The sequence below is a fragment of the Lutjanus erythropterus genome, chromosome 14 (assembly GCF_056507025.1).
Source record: "Lutjanus erythropterus isolate fLutEry1 chromosome 14, fLutEry1.hap2, whole genome shotgun sequence".
NCBI classification, from domain to species: domain Eukaryota; kingdom Metazoa; phylum Chordata; class Actinopteri; order Lutjaniformes; family Lutjanidae; genus Lutjanus; species Lutjanus erythropterus.
Window position 1 is genome coordinate 11,161,053 of NC_139330.1, and position 26,722 is coordinate 11,187,774.

At 39.6% G+C, this 26,722-nt stretch overlaps 1 protein-coding gene across 5 annotated transcripts in view; it reads left to right on the forward strand.

Annotated features, from left to right (window-relative positions):
• Window positions 1-25,167, forward strand: part of klc1b (kinesin light chain 1b) — a 36,445-nt gene extending 11,278 nt beyond the window's left edge. For 2 of the 5 annotated variants that reach the window (XM_084736695.1, XM_084736696.1), the window contains exons 3-16: window positions 620-850; window positions 3,266-3,347; window positions 4,176-4,404; window positions 4,530-4,617; window positions 5,923-6,024; window positions 7,273-7,446; window positions 9,317-9,416; window positions 11,654-11,706; window positions 12,017-12,084; window positions 12,374-12,482; window positions 12,899-13,051; window positions 22,904-23,028; window positions 23,188-23,245; window positions 23,638-25,167. In XM_084736695.1, coding sequence (XP_084592821.1) covers window positions 620-850; window positions 3,266-3,347; window positions 4,176-4,404; window positions 4,530-4,617; window positions 5,923-6,024; window positions 7,273-7,446; window positions 9,317-9,416; window positions 11,654-11,706; window positions 12,017-12,084; window positions 12,374-12,482; window positions 12,899-13,051; window positions 22,904-23,028; window positions 23,188-23,245; window positions 23,638-23,712 — 1,647 coding nt within the window. In that variant the 3' untranslated portion in view covers window positions 23,713-25,167. Of the gene's footprint in view, window positions 1-619; window positions 851-3,265; window positions 3,348-4,175; window positions 4,405-4,529; window positions 4,618-5,922; window positions 6,025-7,272; window positions 7,447-9,316; window positions 9,417-11,653; window positions 11,707-12,016; window positions 12,085-12,373; window positions 12,483-12,898; window positions 13,052-17,832; window positions 18,570-22,903; window positions 23,029-23,187; window positions 23,246-23,637 lie in introns of those variants that run through there. The other 3 variants (XM_084736697.1, XM_084736699.1, XM_084736700.1) reach the window with 3 other exon arrangements.
• Window positions 25,168-26,722: the final 1,555 nt, after the last annotated feature.

Below are 26,722 nucleotides of genomic sequence, written 5' to 3' on the forward strand. Positions count from 1 at the left end.
TACTTCACGCTGGGCTCCTCCATCACTCTGTCAGGGTTTATTTTACCATAATGACCACTATACATTATCCCTTATCCCCTTACTTATTACATGGGCTTGTTAGATACTAGATTTTGATTAATCAATTACAGAATTATAGCAGTCTGGTTTTTTTCTCTATAGCAGAGCATTGTTATGAAGAACACACTGTTGCTTTGGGCGCAGTTTTGATCATTAACTCTGGAGAAACAATAAAATCATTTTTAAATCCAGCTATTTTTCCAATAAATGTAAAGTTTATGGATCCATTAAATCCATAAAATCATGTAAAATTAATATTTTGTATCAAATTATTGATTTTAGGGGGGCAAGTAAATGTGTGATATGTGGGGTAATGTACAGTGAGAAGGTCATTATTGCTTACTGTACATTATTCCTTACTTATTTAACCCACACAGCCGTGTGTCACTGTCGTCTTCTTTGTGTGTTTCTACTTCCTCCCAACTTCCTCATTCTATACTGAGCTTGTGTGCTGATCATGATTCATTCACAATCAGCCTCAGTTTGTACCCTCCTGCCTTGCTGCTGCATTAGTTTGTCCTTGTTAAAAGCCATTCTCTTTGATGTTGTCTCCTTCCAGGTGATGATGGCCCTGTCCAACCACCTGAACGCAGTGGAGTCAGAGAAGCAGAAGCTGCGTGCTCAGGTGAGGAGGCTTTGCCAGGAGAACCAGTGGTTGCGGGACGAGCTGGCCAACACCCAGCAGAAGCTGCAGAAGAGCGAGCAGAGCGTGGCCCAGCTGGAGGAGGAGAAAAAGCACCTGGAGTTCATGAACCAGCTCAAAAAATACGATGAAGATGTCTCGCCCACTGTAAGTACTTTACAGTCAAGACAATGATGACTGAAACCCTTTACAATTGCAAAAGTGCATCTACAGATTGATTATTACTTGGACACTCATATATTTCTATGAGACTGGGTTGATGTGCTGCGGTTAGATTGTTCTCATTGTAACAGGGTTATTAAAGATATCTTCATCTTATTTTAATCACTGTTAACCAGAAAACACTGACTTCATCTGGCTGGTTACCATAAGCAAAATTAGACGGAAATAGTCAGAAAATACTAATACAAATCCTGTGCTGTATGTATTTACTTCGAATCTGCCTTAAAGTGACTGACTGCGCTGTAAAAGGTAGTAAACTGTCAATGATATCTGTTGCAGGAAAACAACACAGCTGTTGTTTGTGACAGGAATAAGAAATTGCATGGTCTTCCAGGAATGAGCTTCTGTCATTGATCTGATGGTGGAGATGAGTCGCTGCATATTCTGACCTTATTCTTAGTCACAAAACGAGGCTGTAATAGCCTGGATCCACTAACTGCGTCACTCTGCAGGAACCCATCCCGCTAATAGCCTGAAGCATCCTTTTTCTTGCTGTGGAAGCACCTTCTCTGTTTTCCAGTTTTTAAAAGGCTGCTGTGTTAAAGCCTAACTGAAATCACATGTTGTCATCCATTCATTCTAAAATAATATCAGTGTGTTTTACATGTATTGCTAATAATTAAATGCTCTATAAAGGAAGAAGAAAAATTATGCAGCAGGTTTGTTCAGGGTCAGTATGAGTATCAGAGAGTGTGGTTAATCAGTGACAGACCATTTGCTTATATTTCGGGGCTGCTCTCTAATCCAGTCATTTTTTATAGATGTTGACTGCTCTTTTGTTACATTATACCGGTACAAAATAACAGACAAACTCATGGCCCAGGATGAATAACTTTATAAAGTTCTTTTGGTTGCGAGGAAGAAAGTCAACAAAGGAAGTGGCTGCAGGCAAACCTGCCATAAAAGAATGAATTAATTGCTGTTTTCAGTTAAATTAACTGTATGGGAAGACTGAGTTTTTCTTCAAGACTACAATCTGAACAATACATAAAATACTGGAAAAATGGACTACATACTTTATGGGATGTAACTTATCATCTGTGAAATGGAAAAACCTTGTTTTGTAAGAATGTGTTGCCCTTGTTTTTGTTTTCTTTGTTTCTCTTATTTCAACCTGGAAACACCAATAAAAAGAAAGTTCCATCAAAAGGAAGAAAAGAATCGTCAGGGAAATATCAGAAATGCTCCGTTTTGTCTCAGCCAGCTAAGGCGTGTGTAGATGTCAGTGTACCAGTAGGGAACTGAGAGACAAAGTAAACAAACTTGTGCTGCAGATATGTTCAGAGCAAGAAACACACCAACATCTAAGGGGCCTGAAGTGATATTTGCAGGTGCCTTTGAAAGTGTAATGTGCTGCACCCAAGCAGCTAATTAGATATTCAGCAAACTGACATTATCAGTGCTCTTTTCCCTGATGAATGTTTGTTTTGTGGCTCGTTCAACAAGCTAAGGTGCAGAACAAGACGTGTCTTCATGTTTTTAAGTTAGATAAGAAGGAGGCTTTAGCAGAAAAGCTAATGTTGGTTGCTGTTCAGAGTCTGTGGCTGTTGTTTAGCTAACTGAAATTGTTTGCGTGTGATAGGCTGCTGACATTACTGCCCAAGGTTTGACTGACTGTATCAAAACAAGGTCTCCGTCTACCCTGATGGATACCTAACAGCATTCTGTCAAATTAATGCAATATTAAGGGGCAAAATCATGAAACAAAAAGCTATAAAGTGTACATTTCTCCCACATGGTTTCAGATTTTTTTTTCTCTTCTGCTGAAGCAGACAAAAAAAGCAATTTAATTTCAACTGAACTGTGATAAAGAGTCTGGTATAAAATGCATAAAATCCAATTTATCCTGCCAAGGTGAAATAATGAGCTCATTATATAGTATAATTTTAATAGTGTTGAGTGTATTGATCTCAATGGTCTAATACTACCAGTTGCAAATATATGTAACTACGTGACAAGGTAATATCATTTTTCTCTTTGATAATTACCATATGTTATACAAGGCATTATTATCTTAAGATCCATTGGTTGAAATGTTAAATAAAAAATAATAAAAACTACAGTACTACTGCAGAACTACAGAACTACATTACTTATATTGTTGTCAGATGGAAAATAAATCTTTGATGTCCAGCATCTCTCCAATCTAATATAATCGTCAGTATCAAACTTGCAAACATATTGGTTTTGCTTTGATGTGATCAGAACAATGTGCTTGACCTTCTTCATTTCTGTGTTGCTCTGTTACTTGTCATTGTGTTCTCATGTCTGATATGGATGTTTCCTGAATTGTCATCTGTTTCCTGCTGTCTGACTGACTGGTTTGTTTTATCATCCCAGCAGGAGGAGAAGGACCGAGAGACACCGAAGGATTCCCTGGATGACCTCTTCCCCAATGATGAGGAGGAACACGGCCAAGGAAGTAAGAAAAACAGTACTCAGCAATTCAGTGTTACATTATGAAGTATAACCTGATAACATGGCATTTCTGTGATAGAGGAGTTTGCTTACAAAATGATGTAGTCACAATTGAGAGTAAAGAGCTGTTAATACATGTTCATCCAAAAACATTTATGTTATATGATTAAAACGAAAGAGTTAAGCTATGTGCTGCATGTTATGGTGAAAAGAAAAAGACATTTTTCAAAAGTGGCATATATTCACATCTTCAGTTAGCTAATATTATCAAACCCTAGCTAACTAGCTAACTCATCCACATCAATCATTGGCTACCTAGTTAACTAGCGTTTTGCTAACATTAGCTAACTTAATATGTGACCCTAAATGTCACTGTTACAGGAAAAGGAGAAAAGTTACCAAAGTAGCAAGTTTCCTCAACTGCCATTGGAGCTCAGAGCAGAAAGGGGCGTGGGTTAGCAAGGGTCGAGACTATTAAAGCATGATACATAACATTTTTTTGTCGTCAAAATAATGATATTTATTTATTATTTATTTTCTGCTAAAAATCATATGTTAAAGGAAGTAAGGAAAATCTCAAATTTTTGGTCTAATTATCTGGTGTCACATCCTTCTCCTAGTAGTTTAAACTGACTATCCCTGTAAGTCCAGGAAACTGAGGTTATAATGTTGTGTCACACCGTCAAATACTAATTGAATCATCCCCATAATCTAATTATTCCCTGAAATCACAGTATTGTCTGGATGCAAATGTTGTTAGTGATATAATCAGCTTAGAGTTTTCTCCCTTTGACGTCCAAGCTGACCTTTGCCCTGTGTGTGACCCCCACAGTGCAGCACCAACACAACAGTGCGGCCGTGGCTGCAGCCCAGCAGGGAGGCTACGAGATCCCAGCACGTCTTAGAACCCTGCACAACCTGGTGATCCAGTACGCTTCCCAGGGCAGGTACGAGGTGGCTGTCCCCCTCTGCAAGCAGGCTTTGGAGGACCTGGAGAAGACCTCTGGACACGACCATCCAGATGTGGCCACCATGCTCAACATCCTGGCCTTGGTCTATAGGTCAGAAATGTCTGCATATGGGAGCTTTAGATAGTTCTACTCCTCCTCTACTCAAATTTTGTCAAAGAGAGAGAGAAACATTCTGTCTAATCATCTGTCTCCTCCTGTCTCTCCTTCTCACTCAGGGATCAGAACAAATACAAAGAGGCCGCCCATCTGCTCAATGATGCTCTGTCCATTCGGGAGAAAACCTTGGGCAAAGACCATCCCGCTGTAAGACTTCACCATTGTCATGGCAACCATATGGCCGTGTGGACACATCAATGTTTAGATAGATCAGATTAGTCATCTGGTGTTCATAATTGCTTGACTCTGTGAACAGGGAGCTGATACATGCACAGTATTTACTGTTCTAGTTAGTATGTATGGATTTCATTCCAAAATTAAAATATGGACTTTCAACCTTGTGCTTGCAGGCTTGAAAGTAATCAATCACAGCTGCTCAGTGTCTGCTCGTACATCTGCATGAACAAAATAGATCAGAATACAATGCCTGATGGCAAAATAATGAAATATCGAATGTATTTCATTGCCTTTGTGAGCAGATGTGTAAGAACTGATTCACACTGTGGCACCAAAACACCTTGTAAAGTCTAAAGAAAACTGTTCAAGCCCAGCACTGGTCCCTGCCACTCTGTGGGCTTTGCAGTTTGCCTCACATTGTTACTCTTGTCACTCAAACTGATCCTCAACAAAGAATAATGAATCACAAAGGCAGGTCACTGCCATCCTGTGTAATCCAGGTGGCTTTGAGCTCTCTGAAAAAGAGCTTGATTGAACAATATACACTTTTATCACTGATAGGTCAGCACTAAATTAAAAGAGCAAAGAGTCAAAAATAAGCACTGTAGTCAAAATAGTGAGTTGGAGCCATAGGCAGTATATTAAATAGGTTTAATCCTATTTAATATGCATTCTGTGGTTGACGTAAGTTGTTTCCCAATGCCCGGACTCGAAGCTCAGGCGGGCTGAGGGAGCACAAGTCGAGCACATCATTGTAATTTGACAATAACAAGCAACAGTGAGTCCTACACTGTGAGCTGATCAGCTGTTTTTAACTGTCAGTTTTCCGTCAATGTTAAGTTAAGCCTGTCATCCTGAAAACAAAAGCCCAGTGCTCTGACAATACACACTTTAGAGTTCAGTGACTGCCTGTCTTACTGCCTGCCAGACTTCATTAACACATTGCTCAATTTTACTGTTTTTAACATCTACACCTTCACTTACTCATTCAGCGAACATTCAGCGTTAATTTTAGCTCTTAATTAACACGAACCGGCAAACAATAACACAAGTTATGGGCTGGAATAGAAATTTCAGAAAAGTCAGTCATTTCAACTTCACATGTTTCCTTAATATTTAAAGATATATCAGGGTCATTTTATGATTTATTGCAGCAAATATATTACATATTTCTCCTTTCATTTCTGACATTGTAAAGTTAAGCTACCAGCTCTTAAGCAAACCAGAGAAATTAAGTGGTCTTACTCAGTTTTACTTCTATGTCTGTGTGTTCAGGTTGCTGCAACTCTGAACAACTTGGCTGTGCTGTATGGAAAGAGGGGGAAGTACAAGGAGGCTGAGCCACTGTGCAAGAGAGCTCTGGAGATCAGAGAAAAGGTAGGCCACATCCCTGGATTGCAGCAGTTGAGCCATCCACAGCACTGCTATCAAGGCCTCATCTCAAGGCTAAACCAGTGAACAATTAGCTCATTGTAATAAACTAATTAACGGTGGTAATGTTTCTAAAGTGTCAGTTGGAGCTACTGAAACACCAGTGACTATAAATAGAAAGGAGCAAATGATTTTCTTAAATTGTCTGTGACGTTTCCGCTGGGTACCATTCTGGTGTCGGCGGGGAATTAGAGAGTTTAATTGAGAGCACAGCTGAAAATGGATGGCAGGCGTTTGGGAGCAAGGCAGAAGATAGATAGGAGACATGACAAAGCTGCAGAGCTCACTAGTGTTCAGTGAGTCTCTCCTTTCTGAGAGCTCTATTCTGTATCCTCCATTGATCAGCCAGCCTTTTATTAGATCTCCTGAGTGCCCGCAGCAGGCAGACATGAGCAGCAAGATGTCCAGAAGGGAAGAGGAGCATGGAGAAAGCCGAAGGCACTGAGGCTGAGATGCAAACAGAAACGTTAATTCCAAAACATGTTTTAGAATTGATTTGAAGATTTTACTAATCACTTTTAAAGCCTGTCTAAGTGTTCACCCTACACGAGCCACTTCGCAGCCTTAGATCCTCGGGCGGGGCCCTCCTGGCGGTTCCACAGTCGAGGTCTGTGCTTTTGCGTCAGGGCCCCTTGACTTTGCAACGACCTGCCTAAGAAGATAAGGCTCACAAATGGCATTGACAAAATGGCATCATGTGATGACTTTTTAAAAATTCTTTTTAAGTCAACGTTATGTGATGATGTATTAAAAAAATAATAATTTAAATTTATAATATTTTTGTGTATTTAGCTTTGCGTTTAATTTTGCCTCAATGTTAGCTTATTTTTGTCTTGCTTTTGTTTGGCTTTACTGTTCATTTTGTTTTGTTTTTTAACGATTGCTTCATTTTGCGTAGATGTTGAAAACAATTTCTCATATATATATAACACATCCACTCAATTTGTCATTAATTAATGCCAACAGTCCAAAGGATCAAGCAATTGTCCTGCTGAGGGAGAACAAACAATGGACAGTCTTTTTTAACCACCTTGGAAATATATAAACAACTAATTAATCCAAATTAATAAATCCAAATCTATCTATAAGGAATCCTACTTTTGCTTTGTCTGTAAACTCTTTAAAGGTGCATTGTAAAAAAAGTTATTATCGTTATTCATTTTGAACATTTGACTCTGACTTGATGTCCATCAGGTCCTGGGTAAGGACCACCCAGATGTGGCCAAACAGCTGAACAACCTGGCCCTGCTTTGCCAGAACCAGGGCAAGTACGAGGAGGTGGAGTACTACTACTGCCGTGCCCTGGAGATCTATGAGTGCAGGCTGGGCCCAGATGATCCCAACGTGGCCAAAACCAAGAACAACCTGGTGAGAGACGAATTATCATGACTACATCAGCTTTTACTGTCTTCCTTTCAAACCCTTTAGTATACTATCCATTCATCACAGTCCCTATTGATTTTCCTGTGAATGTACCACGGTAAACATAGGCAGTGTAGTTTTATTGTGGGAAGCAGAATCGCTCATTTATTGTGTCAGCTGCAGCAGGGTCTCTGTGGGAGTGTTCAGCTGCTTTCTGCCTGCAAAGCGTCTACTTGAAACGTCCTTTGAAACTTTCTCACATTCAGCTGATGTTTTTCAGATTTACACTGTGCCTTATATTACAAAAGGGACAACATTTTTTTTAACACAGGCTTTTTACAAATAAAGTTACGAAAGGCAGCTGAGTACAATGTCATGTTATTCTTTCAGTGGATGACAACACTTGCGTCTGCTGCAAAGATGTTATAGAACAACTTTGTTGCAATCAGCATTGCTTATGTGGTTCTGAGCCAGAAGTCCTTTGTCTGTTTCTGTCCTGTCTCGCTGATGATAGAGAGGCAGTTCGCAGACAGTGAGGGAGGCTCTGTGGTATTATATCATTTTTCATGAGTCACAGTGCACAGGAGAAATATGCAGACACACACTGCTCCTGCTCTCTCAGGGGACACATTGTGAGTCAATAGGCCCATTTGATCCAACACTAAAATGTGCTTTCACTTCTCTTTCGTCCTCGGGCGTCCTGTTTTTTTTTTTTTTTAACCACTGAACAATTAGAATAGTTTGAAGTGTGCTCATAAACTCTGAAAACTACTTGTGTGCTGATATTTATCAGCTAATCATATTGTCTCTTCACTGTTCATCACCAGCATCACCTTCTTTCATTTGCTCTAGTTGTTGTACAACAGAACAATTTAGTGGTGTATTTATTATGTTCTCTGTATTGAGATCTATAAACTTGATTTATTTTGGGAAGAATCTGCAAAAATGTGACTGAAAAGATTCAGTTTAAATCAAAGATGTCTTACTGTGGATAACTTTTGTAACTGTTTTTACTCATTTGTATTATTTTGTTTGTTACTAATTTCCAGTTTGAGATGCACTGTTTGCAATGTTGTTCAATTCCCTTTTTTTTTAAAGTCTGACCTGCAAATTCCAATTTTCTCTCTAAAAACTATAATTGACAACATACATAAACATTAAAAATACTGACTATTAAACAACTTACATTTTCTCCAAAAGTACTCCATGTTATTGCCAGGTTTGAGTTGCTGTGACCAGCGCTGTTGAATATGGCTATGATGTTATTGTCCATGTTGCTGTGTGCATAACATGAAGCATTGTGCAGGTGCAGTGCAGGCGTGTAAAATTTGCACAGAATCTGAAATATCTGACACTGATCTGTCAGTGTTACTTACTAAATAAGCTCAGGAACATAAAGTATAGTGTTATCAGGATACTAGACATTTGAACTCTGATATAATACCTTGAAAAATATTAATATTCAATAACATTTTCGATACCACGGGGAGAAAACAGGGACACAACATTATGGGCATAAAATTTTAGATTTTTATTGAAAGATTATTTTTTCTTGTTAAAATAACCAAATTATTTAATGTAAAATGTAAATGATGATCAACTCACTGTCAGGGAGAAGAGAAAGTACAGCTGGTACTGGTGTATCGATACTGTAGAAGAAGAGTATTGAAATCATTTCAGATATTCAGCATCAATATTTTTGACGACACTAACACAGTATTTCATCTGAACGTGGCATTGTCATTTTTCACGAGTGACAGTGCACAGAAGAAATATGCAGACTGACTGCTCCTGCTCTCTCAGGGGGCACATTACGAGTCAATAGGCCAATTTGATCCAACACTAAAATGTACTTTCACTTCTCTTTCATCTTCAGGCATCCTGCTTTCTCAAACAGGGGAAATACAAGGAGGCTGAGGTTCTGTACAAAGAGATTCTGACTCGTGCTCATGAGAAGGAGTTCGGATCTGTTGATGGTAAGGCCTCAGTGGATATTGCACAGTATTTTGCAGCACATATTTTAAGGTTTTTTTCTTTGTTGCTGTGGTGGCAGTTCTTCTTTCAACCAACCTAGAAACGCAATAAATACATAAATTAATATAAAGTTATCCCAAGAAAAGCGGTGGCGGGTTACACTAAGCTGCTTCACAGAATAATATAGGGATTTAATTTGTTTTTGCTGTTTTCAACGTTCCTCCACCATTGTCTTATGTTCCGTGTACTGTTTGTCTCACACCAGCGAGCAGGGACAATGATGGACAGATGGTAAAAAAGTGGACGATGTTCTAAGCAGGGTGCCAACCTTCACCATTCAGAGGACTCAAAGAATCCAAACAAACTATTTGAGGAAATAAAGAGTTTACTTATCTGAAAGATGAACTCTTGCAATTTTCTTCTCTTAGTTTGTTGGCTTTCCTCCAGGGATTAGATCGACTGCTTTGAAAAACGAATGAAAGGGACTCGGCACAATGCACTGCTCTGAAGCTTTTTTGAGCAACAGAGAAAGCATCTCACAGAGGTTTATTTTTTATGTGTCACTTAGCTTGACAATAGTGCTCTGATTTTTTTAAACCTGTTGCTGAAAGTTAAGATGAGGCAGCAGAGCAGCATTATGCACCAACAGTTTGTGTCCCAAAACTTGCAAATAGCGTTGAATATCTTTTAATTTTAAGAAGTTATAGATTCTCTCTGTGGATTTCAGACGAATATGGGGATAAGGGAAAGATAAGTATTTTTAAAGTGGACACGTCTGACGTATTTATCCATAGTCAGTGTATTACCTACAGTAGATAGCAGCTCCAAGTTTGGAGAAGCTGCTAGAGTACCGGTGAAGAAAGCGTAGCAAAGCACTGCTATGAACAGGGTCAGCAGAAACACATTTTAGCCAGAAAATCAATAGCAGTTTTAGTATACGCTATATTTAGAACATTTTCACCACTTTACCTTGCATCCAGATGGCCTTTTCCAAAAGGAAACCACTGGTATATAAGTCTAATATCGCTCTCGCCAAAGCAACTAGATGCCTTTGGCAAAAACAAATTTTTCCCTGCAGGACATGGGAGTTGCTGGTCTACTGTTGCCTCAACCTGTCGTGTGATTTTGGGTTAGCTTGGATTCACCAAAGTAAAACAAACGATCAAGGCAGCAGTAGTCAGGCAACAGATGTGTTTTGCAAAGTAAACTTACCGTTTTCATCAAGGGAGTCCGATTGCTTTGGAGAGAACGATATTTGCCACACATAACATGAGGCTGTCTGGAAGCAAGGTAAAGCAATGAAGATATTCAATCCATCCAAGCTACCTTTGTAAAACACTGACATCACACAATGGCACAAACAAACTAACAGATCGAGGCAGCTGTATACACGTTTTGCTGCTGCTTTGCTTAGCTTCCTAAACTGGTACATGAGCTGCTTCTCCAAGCTCGTGGTTTGCTGTAAGCAATGCACTGACCATTGAGAAGTATCTCAGTCAACCCCACTTCAAAAATTCTGAACCGTCTCTGTAATAATGGTTACTCATGAATGTAATTAACTGTATTCATCATATCTGAGAATGGTGTGTTGATATTTATGTGATATTGTCTTTTCACTGTTCACATTGCATCGCCAGTGTCACCTTGTTTCACATGCTCAGGTTATTGTGCAACAGCAAAAAAGAATTGTGCATTTCTAATCTTTTCTCTGTTAAGATGTATATACTTTCTTAATTTTCTTAACTTTCTTTCATATTTTATTTGAGTAAGAATTGTATTATTATTAAAGGTGATTAATTAAATTTAAGACAAAGACGTGTTACTGTGTGTTACTGTACTTGAACAGTGTCACTAAATAATCTCAGGAACATATTTTATCTGAATCAATCTTTACATTATCAGCATGTGTCTTAAACATTTTGCCAGTTCCTTTTAATATTTATACTCCTGGTCAAAGCAGACTGTAGTTCATTTTTATGTCTCATGCTGAAGTGTCTGTGCCAGATCTCAGAATTCACCATCCTCTTCACATAGAAACAGTCCAAAGAAACGACTGTCTCCCTACCAAGAAGTAGGCAGGATTGACAGATAAATAAACAAACTGTACCACTGTGTGGCTGATGTCACCATACTGCATAATGAATAGTTCATGATGGATTCAGTTAAACATCCTGAGGTCGAGCAGTTAATCTGTTTTCCAGTCCTGTGTGAGACACCTCTCCTGTCTGTCTGTCTGCAGCTGAAAACAAGCCCATCTGGATGCACGCAGAGGAAAGAGAGGAGATGAGCAAGGTGAGGGGCTTTGTGTAATCAACCTCATGACAGTCTTAACAAAAGCAGAGCAAATATTGAAACCACTGCCAATTAAATGAGTGAAACGTGTCTAATGCAAGGTCATGACATGAAAAAACAGGTCAGATTCACTTCCTGGAAAATTAAATAGTATTGTTTTTCAGGGCGCTGTCCTTCACACACACACTATAAGCCCCTGTGGGTATATAATACTTATGTGTAAACACAAGAAAAATGTTGCCGATCCAGTTCGAAAGCACCACTCCCCTTTCACACTCCTTTCTTCCTCTTCTCTGTTTTTTACTTCCAGGGCAAGCACAGAGACAACACTCCATACGGAGAGTACGGAGGTTGGTACAAGGCCTGCAAAGTCAACAGGTGAGGCCGAGCGTGATAAGCATGTTTTTACAACTTGGTCATCAATAAAAAAATGAATCACTCTACTTTTATTGTTATATAAAGACATGAAGTCAATATATTGATGAAAAACATTTTCTTCTTTATTTTTTTAAGAGTTTGAATAAATCAGTTGATAAATAATTTTCTTAATCCTTTGGGGTTTTAGGTTTTTCTTGCAGTGTAGTATGCAACACAAATTTGCTGGAAAGAAATTGTTCCTCAAAAATGACCTTTGGATACATATCTGTGTGCCTGTCTTTCTGTCCAGTCCTACAGTGAACACTACCCTGAGGAACCTGGGGGCCCTGTACCGCCGACAGGGCAAGCTAGAGGCTGCTGAGACCCTGGAAGAGTGCGCCGTGAGGTCTCGCAAGCAGGTCAGCAGCATTTCCTTATCTGCAAATGCATGCAGATAACTTATCAGCTTCTGTTTTTGTAAATTCTTAAATATGTTCCCTGTGTTAGGACAGCAAAATCTCATGATATTTCTTTCCCTTTCTCTACATTGCTATGGATCCAGAGCAACACAGTAAGTGGTTTGTCTCTAACTGATAGCCCCCATAGAGCCTCCACCAATCTCCCATAACATCACTACCATCTCACAGCCATTTAAAATGTCTCTTGTCTCTACGATGGTGCTTTGAACACATTAAAAGAGATAGAGAACATAAACACCTTTAATACCTCCATGTAACTTTACACCTTCACCCACATCAACAAGCTAATGTCGACCTCAGGGCCTCTTCTGATTATGATGTGTTTGTTTGTCGCACTTCTGTGTTACTCCCATCAGGGCATTGACCCCATCCACCAGACACGTGTGTCGGAGATCCTGAAGGATACAGAGGGTGACAGGCGGAGGAGCAGGGACAGTCTGACCAGCGTTAAGTATGAGAGCGGCTCTGAGACCGGCGAGGAAGTGAGTATGGGCGTGGAGTGGAACGGGGTGAGTACAAATCCACGAAAGTTGAGTCAAAACAGCCAGTGACCTCACTGGAAGAACAAGGTAATGTCGCAAGGAGTGTGGACTGGTACAGAACGTCTGACAGGTTAATACAAAGCCAAATAAAGTGACTCGTTATGTTCACTCAACCAAAATATAGACAACACTTTGCTTTTTGGTCCCATTTTCAGACTTCAGACAAAAGGTTTATTTCTGCCAAAGTTTTGTTCATAAATTGGTTCATACTCGTTGCCTTCATTGAATGAATCAGGAACGTTTTTAGGGATGAGGAGTAATTGGTTAGGGTTGCGGTAAAAATATCAGGATAAACCAATCAGAGGCAGAGTAGGATGGGTCATTCTAGGGGAAAAATTTGGTATCTGTAGCCCTATGTGAAATATCCATAGCTCAATGCCTAATTAATGTCTTTTTTAAAGATCAAACTGCACATTTTAGAGTCTGCTTTTATGGTGACTGCTCCAAGGCACACCTGCTCAATAATCCTGCTGTTTATCCTGCTCACTAATAATAATGATACAAACATTTGTATAGGACCTTTCATACAAGAAATGCAGGCCAAAGTTTTTTTATTTATTTATTTTACCTTTATTTAACCAGGCAAGTCATTAAGAACAAATCCTTACTTACAATGGTGGCCTGGCAAATGGCAAGAGCCTCTTGAGGAAAAGGGGTAGAGACTAAAGGAGTATCAAATGTAAAATAAAATCATAAAATGAGGAGGGAGTACATAGAATGTGTCTTCATTTTAGCAGATGAGAGCAAAAACAAACAAAAAAAAGCAAAATTGCTGTGTTTATATTTTTGTTGAGTGAAAGGTGGGCCAAGGGGAGCAGTGACTGGGAAGCAGGAACTGACTCCTCTGGCTCCTGTACCTAAATTATCAAAGCCTGTCAGGAAGCCGCACTAAACGATCCACATCACAGGAAGCTCAGGAAGACCCGCTCTTCACTGTGGTGCGCAAAAGCACAAAGTCCTGTGTGACCTCTTTTTTTCTATAATGTTACTGAATATGAGTGAATCTGGAAGTTTGCTTTTTCACAAAATGATTTTGAGGCACACCCTTAAAAAACAATGGAATAGCTGCTCATTCCCAGTTATTGATTTGACTGCACTCAGTGAACCGTATCTGTACCAGTCCATTGACTTCCTGTAGATGTGCTTTGTTCATCTCATGAGGTCAACCTGGAAATCCGTTTTGCAAAATGTAAAGCTGATTGAGTGTCTTGGCATGCTGACCTGTTGTTTTTGAAAGTTTGCTTTGGACATAGATGTTCATGTTTTTGTTGTTCATTGCTTGACAATGAAGTGTCTCATTTTAATAAGTGGTTGTTTTGCCGGCATTGCTTCTGCACAAGTGGAGCAGTAACACAAAAAAGGCACAAGCTCATTCTGTGGCACCCTGGCAACATATTAAATATTTATCTGCTTCTGAGGGACTCGTAGAGTACAGCCTGTCTAAATCTCTATTAGGATGTCTCGTGTTACCACCATTAAACACAATTGACAGTGTTCCCAATATCCTCAATGCTCGTCCCTCAGAGCAGTAAACTGGGAGGCTGATATGTAATGGTTCATCCTGCTGGTTTTATTGCCTCATTATAACATCCACTCTGGCTGGGTGTCAACTGTTGTTAGTGGCATTTCACCGCAGGGCTTTTATTTTCTGCACAGTGTGTCCCGTTGGACTCGCCACCCTCTCCTTGGTATTAAAGAGACCAGAGCTGAAAACATTATATTCAGTGTAACAGTGAATGCACTTAAAGGGATAGTTCAGTGGTCATCGTATTACCTACAGTAAACACCAGTTGGCATGCCTCAACTGGGAGAAGCAGCGAGGGGCACCAGCATGGAAGCTATGAACTGCTATGTACTGCTATGAGCAGGGTCAGCAACAAAAGATATTTTAACCACTTATAAAGTCCATCTAAAAAAAAAAATCAATATCAGTTTAAGTGTATGCTATGTTTCAGATATTTAAAGCGCTTAACTTTGCCGTCAGCCTTTTCTTACAGGAAGACACTGTTATAAAAGCCAATTATTGCTCTCCCAAACTCCATCAATGAAATCAGTTATTTTACCTTCCACAGTTGTTGGTCTACCACTGCCTCAGTCAGTTTGTTTGTTTGTGTTGCTGTGTGACACCAGTGAATCGGACCTGACCTTTATAAATCACTAGGTCATACAGTAACATAAAATTAACTAACCAATCAAGGCAGCAGTAGACCTGTGTTCTGGGATGTGAAGTTACTGATTTTGTCTGTCAGGTTTGGTTGCTTTAGAGAGAGATGTATTTAGCTCATACAACTGTGATTTCTCATCAGAAAAGGCTGTCTGACGGCAAAGTAATGTAGTGAAAATATTCTAAAAAAGTGTGCACTTAAACCAATATTTTTTTTTTTAGGTGGACAAAAATAATTTAATGATTAATTGATTTAATTCTTTTTTTTTTTTCATTTTAAACTGTATATTGCTGGGTAGTTTAATCTATAATAGTACATTATTATTCATTGTTTTTGTTTGAATTTTGCATTGTTAATCTCAACCTGTAAATAAATGTAGTGCAGTAAAAAAGTCCAATATTTTCCTCTGATCTGTAATGGAGTAGGAGTATAAAGTAGTGGGAAATGATCATGGCTGTACATTATTTTATAGTACACTAATAAGACATAACATCCATACTCTGTCAAATTAGACAAAAACTATAGATAATGTGTTCTTTAAGTGTTTTTTTAAGTGGCTAAAATATAATTTGTTGCTGGTGCCCTTCTCTGCTTCTCCAAACTGGAGGATGTGAAACGATATCTACTGTCGGACATCATACAACCACACTTCAAAAAATCTGAACTATCCCTTTAAATAGGCGCTGCTAAAGCTATGTCACATCTCCAAGAAGCCCTCTGGTAAGGCTTACATAAGCCAGAGGGCAGGATTGTGCCAGCAGAGATGCCTCGCCTGAGCCTGTGCCTCTCCCCTCACTTAAGTGCAGCCACGCCCTTCACCGCACCAACCCCCGTCCAAACATGCATGTAGCAATGCCAGCCTGCTGGGCTCACTCTTAACATGCACACTAATGGACCCATGTGTGTTCACTGTGTTGTCACATGGTTGAGAAACGTCTGTTAACCTGATGTCTGCCGCTCTCTCTCTGAGTAACATTAAGTAGAAAGGTGGGGGTTTTGTTTGCTGGCTGTTGTGTGAATGCGTCTGTACACATACCCGCTGCAAAATTCACTCCCGACGAATGCAATGGCATGCACATTCACCCGAGTGTGCACCTGTTTGTCTTTGAAACATGTGGTGGCATGCGGAGGACTGCTGGGTGTGTGCTCGCATTTCATTATCCAGGTCATCGCTCTAGAAATGAAATACACACAGAAAATGCACTCATGACATACTCATGCTTTTTAAGATTGTTTCTGAAAGCTAAAACTTTTGAGCTTTTGGCTAAAAGATTATTTAACCAAATCCATCAATCCATTCATTTTAAAAGCTGCAAACATGCTGTATGCGACTACAACTTGGCTGTCTTGTGTTTTAGAAAATAGGCTTGTATTGTGTGCTTGTGTGTACTGTAGGTATTTGCTGCCTAAACATGTCCTTACTCTGTCACGGAGGCTATAGCACTGGTTTTTTTACACTCATACAGCTGATTTTGACACTTCACTACAGTAGTTAGTATTTGAATAAATACCAGCTGTCTCATTATTACATCATTCAGATGGGACTAATTCAAGTGCCACTTTACAGGAGCTCATTTACTTATTTTGTGACGAACACGTGGAGGTACACATGCAAGTAACGCTGGGGAGATGACACTTGTCTGCTCTTTAAATTGCATGTTTTGACTGAGAAGTGTGTGTCTGCTATGTGCTTTGTGCTCTTGGCTAGAAGCTTCAATGTGCCGCCTGCTGTGTTAGTTTGCATGTTTTCTAGATTTCATCCTTTGCCTTTTTCTCCTCTGTGTATCACTAACCTACTTCCTTGTTGATTACTCTTGCCATGACAACCAATCAGCCTGTCAATCAAATTTTCCTTTTTCTCACTCAGTGGATTGTACTCTCCCTCTTCAACTCTCATTCCACACAATACGCTTTGGGTGGGTCGGTATGTAGTGACATAATAAATAGCCTAGATAATTAGTCAGCTATTAGGGAAATAGAATAAAGGGCAAGCTGAGGCTAGTACCAAAAGATTAAGATGATGATTTCATCTTTCATCAGATACAAACTTTGCTTTAGGGAATTTTATCTTGCTACAGTTTATGCAGAGTTTCTGTATTCAAAATGCTGTATTATTCACTATGTCAGTTCCTCTTATCATCTGTGTAATGGCTATATCCAGTGCTGATGCTTGCAGATGTTCCACGTCTGCAGTGCACAGTCACCGGCTGGGTGCAGTGTGCCAAGTTCAGGCTTCCTGGTACCCAGAGAGGAAAGAAAAACAGCTGAGTCACGGTGACTGCACCCACCAACCTCTGCTGCATCAATGACCTGCTTTTTGTAGCGCAGCTGTAATTTTTCAAAGAGAATCGCAGCTCCCTTGCTGCTGGATTTTCAGATCATTTCTGTTTGTGCAGGATCTCTCAGCTGGGGTTTACAGAAACTAAAACAAAGTAAATGTGGTGCAGAATAGATCACACAAGTGTTGAAAAGGGACGTAGATCAGGTTTGTGTAGGTGTGTAGTGTAGGAAGCCCAGCCCAGAGCTCTTAATCTTACAATGTGTGCCGTTTTTTGTCTGTTTTCTCTCTTTCTCTTTTATCAGGCCTAAGCCATCAAGATTATTCCTCCATCCTTCTCTCCTTCCCCAACACAATAGCAAAAGGATGTGTGTTGTCGTTCCCTCTGGCCTTCTCTGTCCGAACAGCTCCTCTACCATTCCCGGTGCCCCCCCTGCGGCAGAGACTCAGAAAAGCCCCCCCTCTTGGTTGTCACCTCTGTCCCCTGTACATCTGACAGCTGCTGGGACGTTTGGTCTTCTTCTCATCTCTGCTCTGTCCTTTTCCTCTCACTAACCCTGTGTCACTCACAGAAAACTTCAACTCTTTCTCTCACTTTAACATTTAAAAAAAAAACAGTCATCGTGTGTGAAATCTTTTCCCTGTGAGGAAGTCACCTGCACATTTTTCCTCTCTGCAACATCCATTTGTAATTTTTCATAGGTGCATAGTAGATTTATTTGGCTAGATAGAGGAGCAGGAAAGTGGGTTATTGGAAGAAGGCAAAATAGAAAAGCTGAAAGATTTGAGGATCAGTGTCACCTTTGAAGGCAGCCTTTGCTCCAGACATCACTCCAAACCAACCACAGTCAGATAAAACTATGATTATAGAGTCAATATATTACATAATGATCATTTCCACTGCATGGATGAGAGCAACCCATGCGGGTCACCCCTTTTTAATGAAAACAATCACTCTGATTTGACTGGCAGTCAGTACAAATTCCGATGTCTTTCCCAGTTCAAACACATAAAATAAGTTGTTCAATTATTAGAAGCCCAAATCCTCTGGTTAGCATTCATACTATGTCTTTGCCAAACAACGATCAGTGTTGTTGCATAAGAAAATTAAAGTAATGGGGCCCTTTCAGTCAGATAAAGACACTTTATTTTGCTGTTTAGATACTGTTGAAGCAGAAATTTCACAGTGGGGTCGCATTTTTTCACAGTAAAAGCTTGAATTACACCATCACTGAGACTCTTTTCTGATTCTACTGATCTACAGTCACAATCAGCGCGCGTGTCATTTACTCCGTAACATCGTTAAAGGAGAGATCTGTAATATACTTACTGTAATAAATCATGTCATCAGAGATCAAGGAAACATGTTAAGTTGAAATACTGGCTTCTCTGCCATCAGCGCTGCAGCTGCGGTGTCGTCCTTTGAAATTTCTATTCTGAGGCGGAAAAACTGTTTTAGTGTCACATTAACTACAGTTCAAATTAATGCTGAATATTCATATATATAAGTGTCTGTTTATGATTGGTAAGAAATCATGAATAATCTTGTAGAAGAAGCAGGTGAGCAATATGTTAATGAAGTCTGGCAGGCAGTAAGACCACTGAACTCAAACTGCACCATGTGTATTTTCAGAGCGGTGGGCTTTTGTTTTCAGGATAAAAGACTTACTTTTAGACTGACAGATAACTGACAGTTTAAACAGCTGATCAACTTACAGTGTAGGACTCGTCGTTGCTTGTTATTGCTAAATTACAATATTGCACTCGTCTTGCGCCTGCCTGAGCGTCCCTGTGTCTAAGAAGGAGGGAGTGGGGGATAATGACTCACTTTAACCATAGATGTATGTTAAATATGATTGCAGCCTATTTAATATACAGTCTTTGGCTGTGATGAAGTGTTTTTCACAGACCTACATGCTTATACAGTGTTTGTTTTCACCCAAAGGGGGGCGTGTGCGTTCTCAAAACAGGGACATGCCGTATGGCTGCTCTCATCCATTGGTCTCACTCTGAATTTGTTCGTTGCCTTGAGCACTCGCAGTCTGTCTCTACAGCAAGTGAACGTTGACCTCAAAGCTAGCTTCCAACCTGGTGCCTGTATTTAGCCATTATAGTATATCTTGTTTATTTAAAGAACGATATTTTTCGCCATTATGTGTTTTATGTTTATAACAGATGAGATCAAATGCCTAAAGGTACCGTGTAGTTTCACATGCTGATCAAAAAGATGTCATTTCTTTAACTTCTGCGGCCTAGTTGGCGGGAAAATGAGAAGGGAGCATTGCTATTTTTGTTTTTATAGATTTATTTCCTTTTGGGTTCATTTTTTTAATAATTTTGTTTACATTTTTTTTTTATGTTGATTTAATTTTGTGGCTGAATATTAAGGCAGTAGTTTGTCAACAATGCCATAGTGTCGCCTGTTGTGAAAGGCCAGAAGAGCCAACATCAAATAGGCCAAAGCTGACAGCAAAATTGGTCAGATCACAGCAAGCTCTTGTTGCCATGGTAATTTATTTACACGTAGCTCTTATTGTCTTCAGTGTCCTTGGGTTGATAGAGTATTCACACAGGCTCTTACGCTGGTACAATATGTACACAGCAGCTTGCATTTACAAAGGGAATTAGCAACATTGGCTGATGCTGTTCATGCCGATATGACAGCAGAGACCAACCGGAGCATCTAGAACAGAAACTGGCCACCCGAGAGATTGCTAAATAATAATAGATTTCAAAATAAAGGACGAAAATGCCCAGAATTGCCTTTATTTGTTGGTGTAGGAGTAGAAGTGTTATCATTCAACGGAAGCCCGGATTCCACAGTAGTTCTAGTGTGTATTTGTGTATGTTTTGGTGGTACAGTCACAGTGCCCACTCTGGATATGGATACTGTATTTCGAACACAAAAGCTTAAATGGAGTGTGTTGCCTTTTTCTTACACAGTTGTTTGCAAGTAAACATTGTCACTTTGGTGAATCATGTTTTTAGACACCGAAAGTTACAGTGCGAGTGTTTCAAGATCAACATGTTATTTCAGATGTTTAACTTACTGAATGTAAAAACGACTTTATCATCTTGGAAGTGTAATTGTAGGCTGTATTTATAGATTTGACAAGTGCATTCACTATACGGCTTTTCAGTATGCTACTTGCCTTGATTCTTCATTCCTTCCAATGAGTACTCCTCTATACTTCTAATGCAACTCTGAACAAAAGAATTGACTATGTACATCACATAATTATGACAATATTGTTGTGTTAGTGGAATGCTTATTTATTGAACTGTCTATTCTTGACATATATAGTGTGACTTCAGTTTCCTAAAGTGGAAGAACATAAATGGTAAGGTCTATAAGCACTATCTTAGTAAGTAGGACTGCATTATATTTACCATTCTGCATTGTGATGATTATTGCATCAACACTTGTTGGTATTCTCAAATAAAGTTTTTCATTTGTGAAGTTTTGTCTTTTCTCTGCATCGGATCGAGACGTGTGTGTGTTAATGTGCCATCAGTGGAAACGGTGGTTCTTAAATATTTCAGTGGAACCTGCAGATCCACCCAGTAGAACAGAAATATATGTCATTGGCAAATGCATGGAAGTCCTCTGATTTACCCACAGCTCCCCCTGCTGGTGATGAGCCTGTATTGCATCATGATGATCACACCTCAAACATTGTTCATCAAGTCGAAGAACGTTAAGTGTTTTGTTATGGGTCCTGCCAAAGCCAGAGGAAGATACTCATATTGTGTCTACCAGTTGGTTATGTATGAGACAGACAGTAAAAATGAATGGATTGATGGATGAAATTAATGTAACACATTGTCTAAAAGCTTCATCATTAATGAAAAGATAATAAATTGATAAAACAGCAAATGTTGAACTCTTAATGTGGATGTCCAATCAGTGCTGATGGTAAATGTAGTCAACTGGAGCAATAAATTCATCAGTGTGTGCCACATAGACCAAGGAAATGTAATTTTCCTGCTTACAGAGCCGTGCAGCAGTGCCAGGATGCATTGCGGGTGAGCTTGTGTCTCCCACGCCTGTGTTGCTGTGTTGCCATCATCCTAGCCAATAGCTATTAGTTTGTTGGCCAAAACGTAGCGATGGATGTCAAAAAATACTCATCTAGCATCTTGGACATCCACAGGAAATGTGCTGAATTTTTCGTTTAATCGTTTGGTCTAAAATGAACCAAAACAGAGTGTTTATCATGACATCCTGCAGTAGGGATGAACAGTAATATCAGCACATCATTGCTATTAGCTGATAAAAGCTAATCGGTATCACACCAAAATTAACATTTCTGCCAGTATGACAGGCCAATACGATGGCACTTTAATCATGTGCACACAACGCAAGTATGTCCACAGTGTGGACATTTTTTGATGAGTCTACTTGCAGTGACTGCCCTCAGCATCAGTTGCATGAGGAGACGACAGATTCCATCCCTTTAGTACTGCAGATTTAATCATCAGTCTGAAGAGCCGTCATCCTGATCATTACAAGAATAGAATATGAAGAATAAAGAGAACCAGGCACCAGTGAAAAAAAATATTTGTTTTTCCTGTCAATAGGTGAAAAAAACATGTCTGTATATCCATATCTACATTGAAAATTGGCAAAACTTTGTTGGAAAATACAGACGAATGGGATATCTGCAAAAATCCAATATTGTGCCCATAGTGTTGTATTCACATTACTTGTCTTATCCAACCAACAGCCAAAACCCCCAAAATATTTAATTTATTGTCAAAAAAGCCAAAGAAAACCAGCAAATTCTCCCAATTAAGACGCTGAAACTAACACGTCTTGACATATTTGTTTAAAAAATTACAAATATTTAATCGAGTATCAAAGTAGTTTCTGATTATTTTTCAGAATCAGAAATACTTTATTGATCCCTGGGGGAAATTCAGTTAGCAATTAAGCACCAGTTACTGATGATGAAAAATAACACAAGACGACCACTGGATCACAACAAGACGTTCACACTACTAATGTTGCTTGATGGATGTGTGTTCACCTGTGAAAACTGAAGTTATGACAGTTGATGGCTGTAAGTTTACAAAAGAACATTTGCTTGTGGATTCAGGATGATGATGAAAATTATATTGAACGTTCGGTTATCAGAAAATGAACTGATGCACACATTTACAAATTTAGTTTACACACCAAATTAATTTTGTACTGTTCATATTATGTGTGCTGTTTTGCTGCAACCAGTTATTCATAACAGGCTGACAGTTAATGCAAAACACAAACCTGCATCTGCAAAATGTTAAAAAGAAGAAAGAGATCTGCTGCTCTGAGTTCTTGTGCCCACATCTTCAGTGAGGAGTGGATGGGTTGATGACTGTGTGTGTCTGCAGGATGGCAGTGGAGCCCTCCAGCGCAGTGGCTCTCTGGGGAAGCTCAGGGACGTTTTACGTCGCAGCAGCGAGCTGCTTGTGAAGAAACTGCAAGGCAACGGACCGCCTGAACCCCGCAGCACCAAGTAAGAACAGAAGAAATCCTCTGTTATAATGGATAGCAGGGTCTTTGCGAAACAAGTAGAATCATAGTTTGGAAATTAACTCCCCAATTGACCATTATTTTGTATCTCTGCACAGATCTTAGATACTGTATGAACATTATTTTCTCATTCATTCAACAGCATGAAGCGAGCTGCTTCCTTGAATTACCTGAACAAAACCAGTGATGAGTCGTTCCAGGTGAGGAACAGTTTGTACAAAGTCCTTGAAACTGTATTAAATGTGTTTTACAAACCCCAATCCCAAAAATGTTGGGACGCTGTGTAAAACATTGACAAAAACAGAATGCAGTGTCTTGTAAATACTTTTCAACTCACATTCTTTTGAATGCATTACAAGACAGGCACCAGCAGGAGTATACATTGACAAAAAACAACATTATTTATTTACATGAACATTAAATATCTTGTCTTTGCACTGTATTCAATATAATACAAGTTGAAAAGAATTTGCAAATCATTACAATCTGTTTTTATTTAACATTTTTTAATTATATTATCAGGAATGCTTTAACCTTCATATCCTTCCCCTCTTCTTTACTTGTGTTCTCTCTTCTTGTGTTTGTCCGTCAGACTCGTGGAGGCGGTAACTTCAGGGAGAGCCGGGGCCTGAGCTCCAGCACTGTGGATCTCTACACTGGAAACTGAGCCACAGGTGATCAGGCAGCTGATCTATCAGCTGATCTGCTCACCGACCCAAAGATGCTCCTTCCTTCGGCTCGTTCTCTGAGCCGCGACGATCACCAACAACACTACCAGACGGCGTCAGCCTCCCTCACATCCTCCCTCTGTCTGTCAGCTCCTCATCCAAAGACCCGTTTCCTCCGAGAACCAGACCCAAAGACATTTTCATTAATCTGAACACATGCGTACATGTACTGATTTGCTTTTTTTCCAGTTTGTTTTTAAATTGTTGCATTCTGGTCTTCCAGAGGCAGATCGCTGTATGTTTCCCTCATCGTGTCGCCTCAGTGCCTCCTAAACGTGGCCAACGAAACATACCTCATCTTATCTCTCCCCCTCATTAATGATCACTGTGACTCTGCACTTTCACTACATCTGTTGCCATAATGTCACCTGTGCTGGTAAATTTCTCCTAATGTTGTTTTGATTCATCTTCTTGTGCCATTCAAAAAATTAGAAATATATTAAATAGATCTGCTGGGTTTGAAATAACATAATGTAAACATGATTACACTGTTAAAAAAATCATTTTTATTTTCAATTGTAACGGTGATGTTTGCCTGTTGAGATTTACTTGCTATGCGAGGTGTTGGTTAAAGCTTTGGGAAACAGGGTGAAACGTTGACCCTACTGAACATGCTGTGAGTCATGTGACTTGTTAGGGATAACTTCTGTTCATATAGAGTTTTGGAAAAGAAACGTAAAAAGGCTGCTGCTTTAACCTCTACGACTTTGTGATCCAAGTGTGTGTGTTTTTTTTTTCCCTGCGCCACTTTCTCTTCCGCTGCAGAGAAAACACAGGAGCCATCTGAGTCATTCATGGCGTCAGAGTGCGAAAAACACCACGAAAATGTTTTAATTGTATATAAAGGAGGCTGAACTGGTTATTTCCTCCTGTTCAGCCTGAATGATCTCTGGTGCCATGCATGACCTCTGGCGGGTTTGAGCTGCCAACTGTGAGCACATCTTCTTCTCATGTTGTTTACAGTGATTAGGGTGTGTGATACATGTCTAGATTTCTACTATGTGATAATGATAGATTTTGCACAATTCTCAGATGGGTTTCCTCTGTCTTTGATTGCATTTTTTTTTAGTGAAGCTATTCAAAAGAACTGGAATGTCTCGTAATTTTTCTTGATTTCGTTTTGTTTTCTTCTTGTTTTACGTATGTGTCCATGTTTTTCTTCTCATTCTTTGTAATAAATGTATAAAAATAGAATCTGATCACAAGTTTTCAAATCATGGAGTTCGTTAGGAAATTAGCGGGAATAGAATTGAGTTTAAGTTCATAATCTGTCATTGTTGGTAAAAGTAACGTGCATCTGTGTGGATCTGATTCTTAAACAATCCCACGTGTCATAAATACTGTCTGATAGCAAATCATGATTCACAAATAAAACCAACAATTTTCTATTCATACTCTGGTCTTAGTTATATGTTCTTATGAGATTGTGTTTGATTTGTGGATTTCCTGCATCTTATCTTGTGCTTTAAAGGGACAGTTAACCCCCAAATCAAAAATGCATACTTCCTTCCTCTGGCCCGCAGTGTTATGTTTTGTCACCTGAAGGCACCAGTTGCCTTCACGTGTTCATCAAAGGTCTTCCAGCAGTCAGGGTCCAGTCAGGTTCATATTTGTGCTGGGAAATCCCTGAAAACAGAGACAGTTGACTCTAGTTGACAATCATCATTTTGTTAAACACTGACACGTTTTTTGTTTTTTTTTTAAGTTTTATTCCAGGCTGTCTGAGCAGAAGGAAATTTAAGAGAGTCAAACTGACTGAAAAAGATGTTCATGCAACACAGCAAACAAGCTGCTTCTAATATAAGATAACGACTGTTGTTTTGTCCCTAGTACTTCTGTGCGTAGCCTAATGTTTCTTTTCCAATCGTGAAAACAAATAACAAGAAGGCTTGAGGATTATCTTGAGTAACTGGGTCTTGATTTCCGGGGTCAGATGTATTTTTGCAGAGCGCCATCTGGTTCCATTCTGTTTTAGAGAGGGCACAAATCTCCAAAAAATTCAAACCAAAACAAACTAGATGGATTTACAGCACTACAGGTAAGAGGGAAAAAATGTAGTTTTGATTTGGGGGTGAACTGCCCCTTTAAAGTTTTAAATGAATGAAGTGGCTTGAACAAGATCACAACCGGTGTTATGTTTTGTTCTGTCACTAAACCCTCAGATTATAACACAGAGGATTCCACTGAGAAACATCTCAAACGTTGGTGTCTAAGTGAGTGTGGGAACCCTGTGAAGGATGATGTGCAGCCAAGATGTGATGTGTCTCTTAGAGTTTCCCTCCTCCTCAGCCTGGAGTCTCTCTGCTCTCTGGTAAATCTTTCATTGTGTCAGAGCTTTTAATGTGGACTCTTCAGGAGCTCTGGGAGCTTTGAATTAACCGATCCGAGGATGGTTTGGTTCTCCCCGACGGCTGTCAGGCCTCTTCTCTCTTGGAAGTTGGAGGCAAACTGCAAATCAGAGCAGAGTTCATTAGTGCGTGAGAGCTGACACCATGCCCCCAGAAACTTCAAATCAAAGAAGTGTGCATGTTCCTGCTGAAGCACCACTAATAAATCAGGAATTCATGGAGAATAAGGAAAGTGCCTGGCAGGTTTTTTTTTCTGTCCTCCAGGTCTGTTTTATTCACTGGAGCCCCTTCTTCTCATCAGATAACACTGGTTTGACCCTTTAATCATTTAAGCCTGGTTTACTGCCTGTTTCTATCAGCCATCCAGGTGCCAGCTGGACCAGCAACATGGCACCAGTCCCACACACAGCAGGACCAGTGGTGCCAGCAGGGGCCGTCCCTCTGTGCTGAGAATGATGTATTTGCATGAACAGGACTCACTGGGTTTTGTGCAATTAAAAAAACAATATATTACTCGCTATCAGGGATATTATGAAATCCATACATGCATTAAAGCCATACATACAAGAATTATAGAGCTGCTACAGGTGGTGTCATAAAT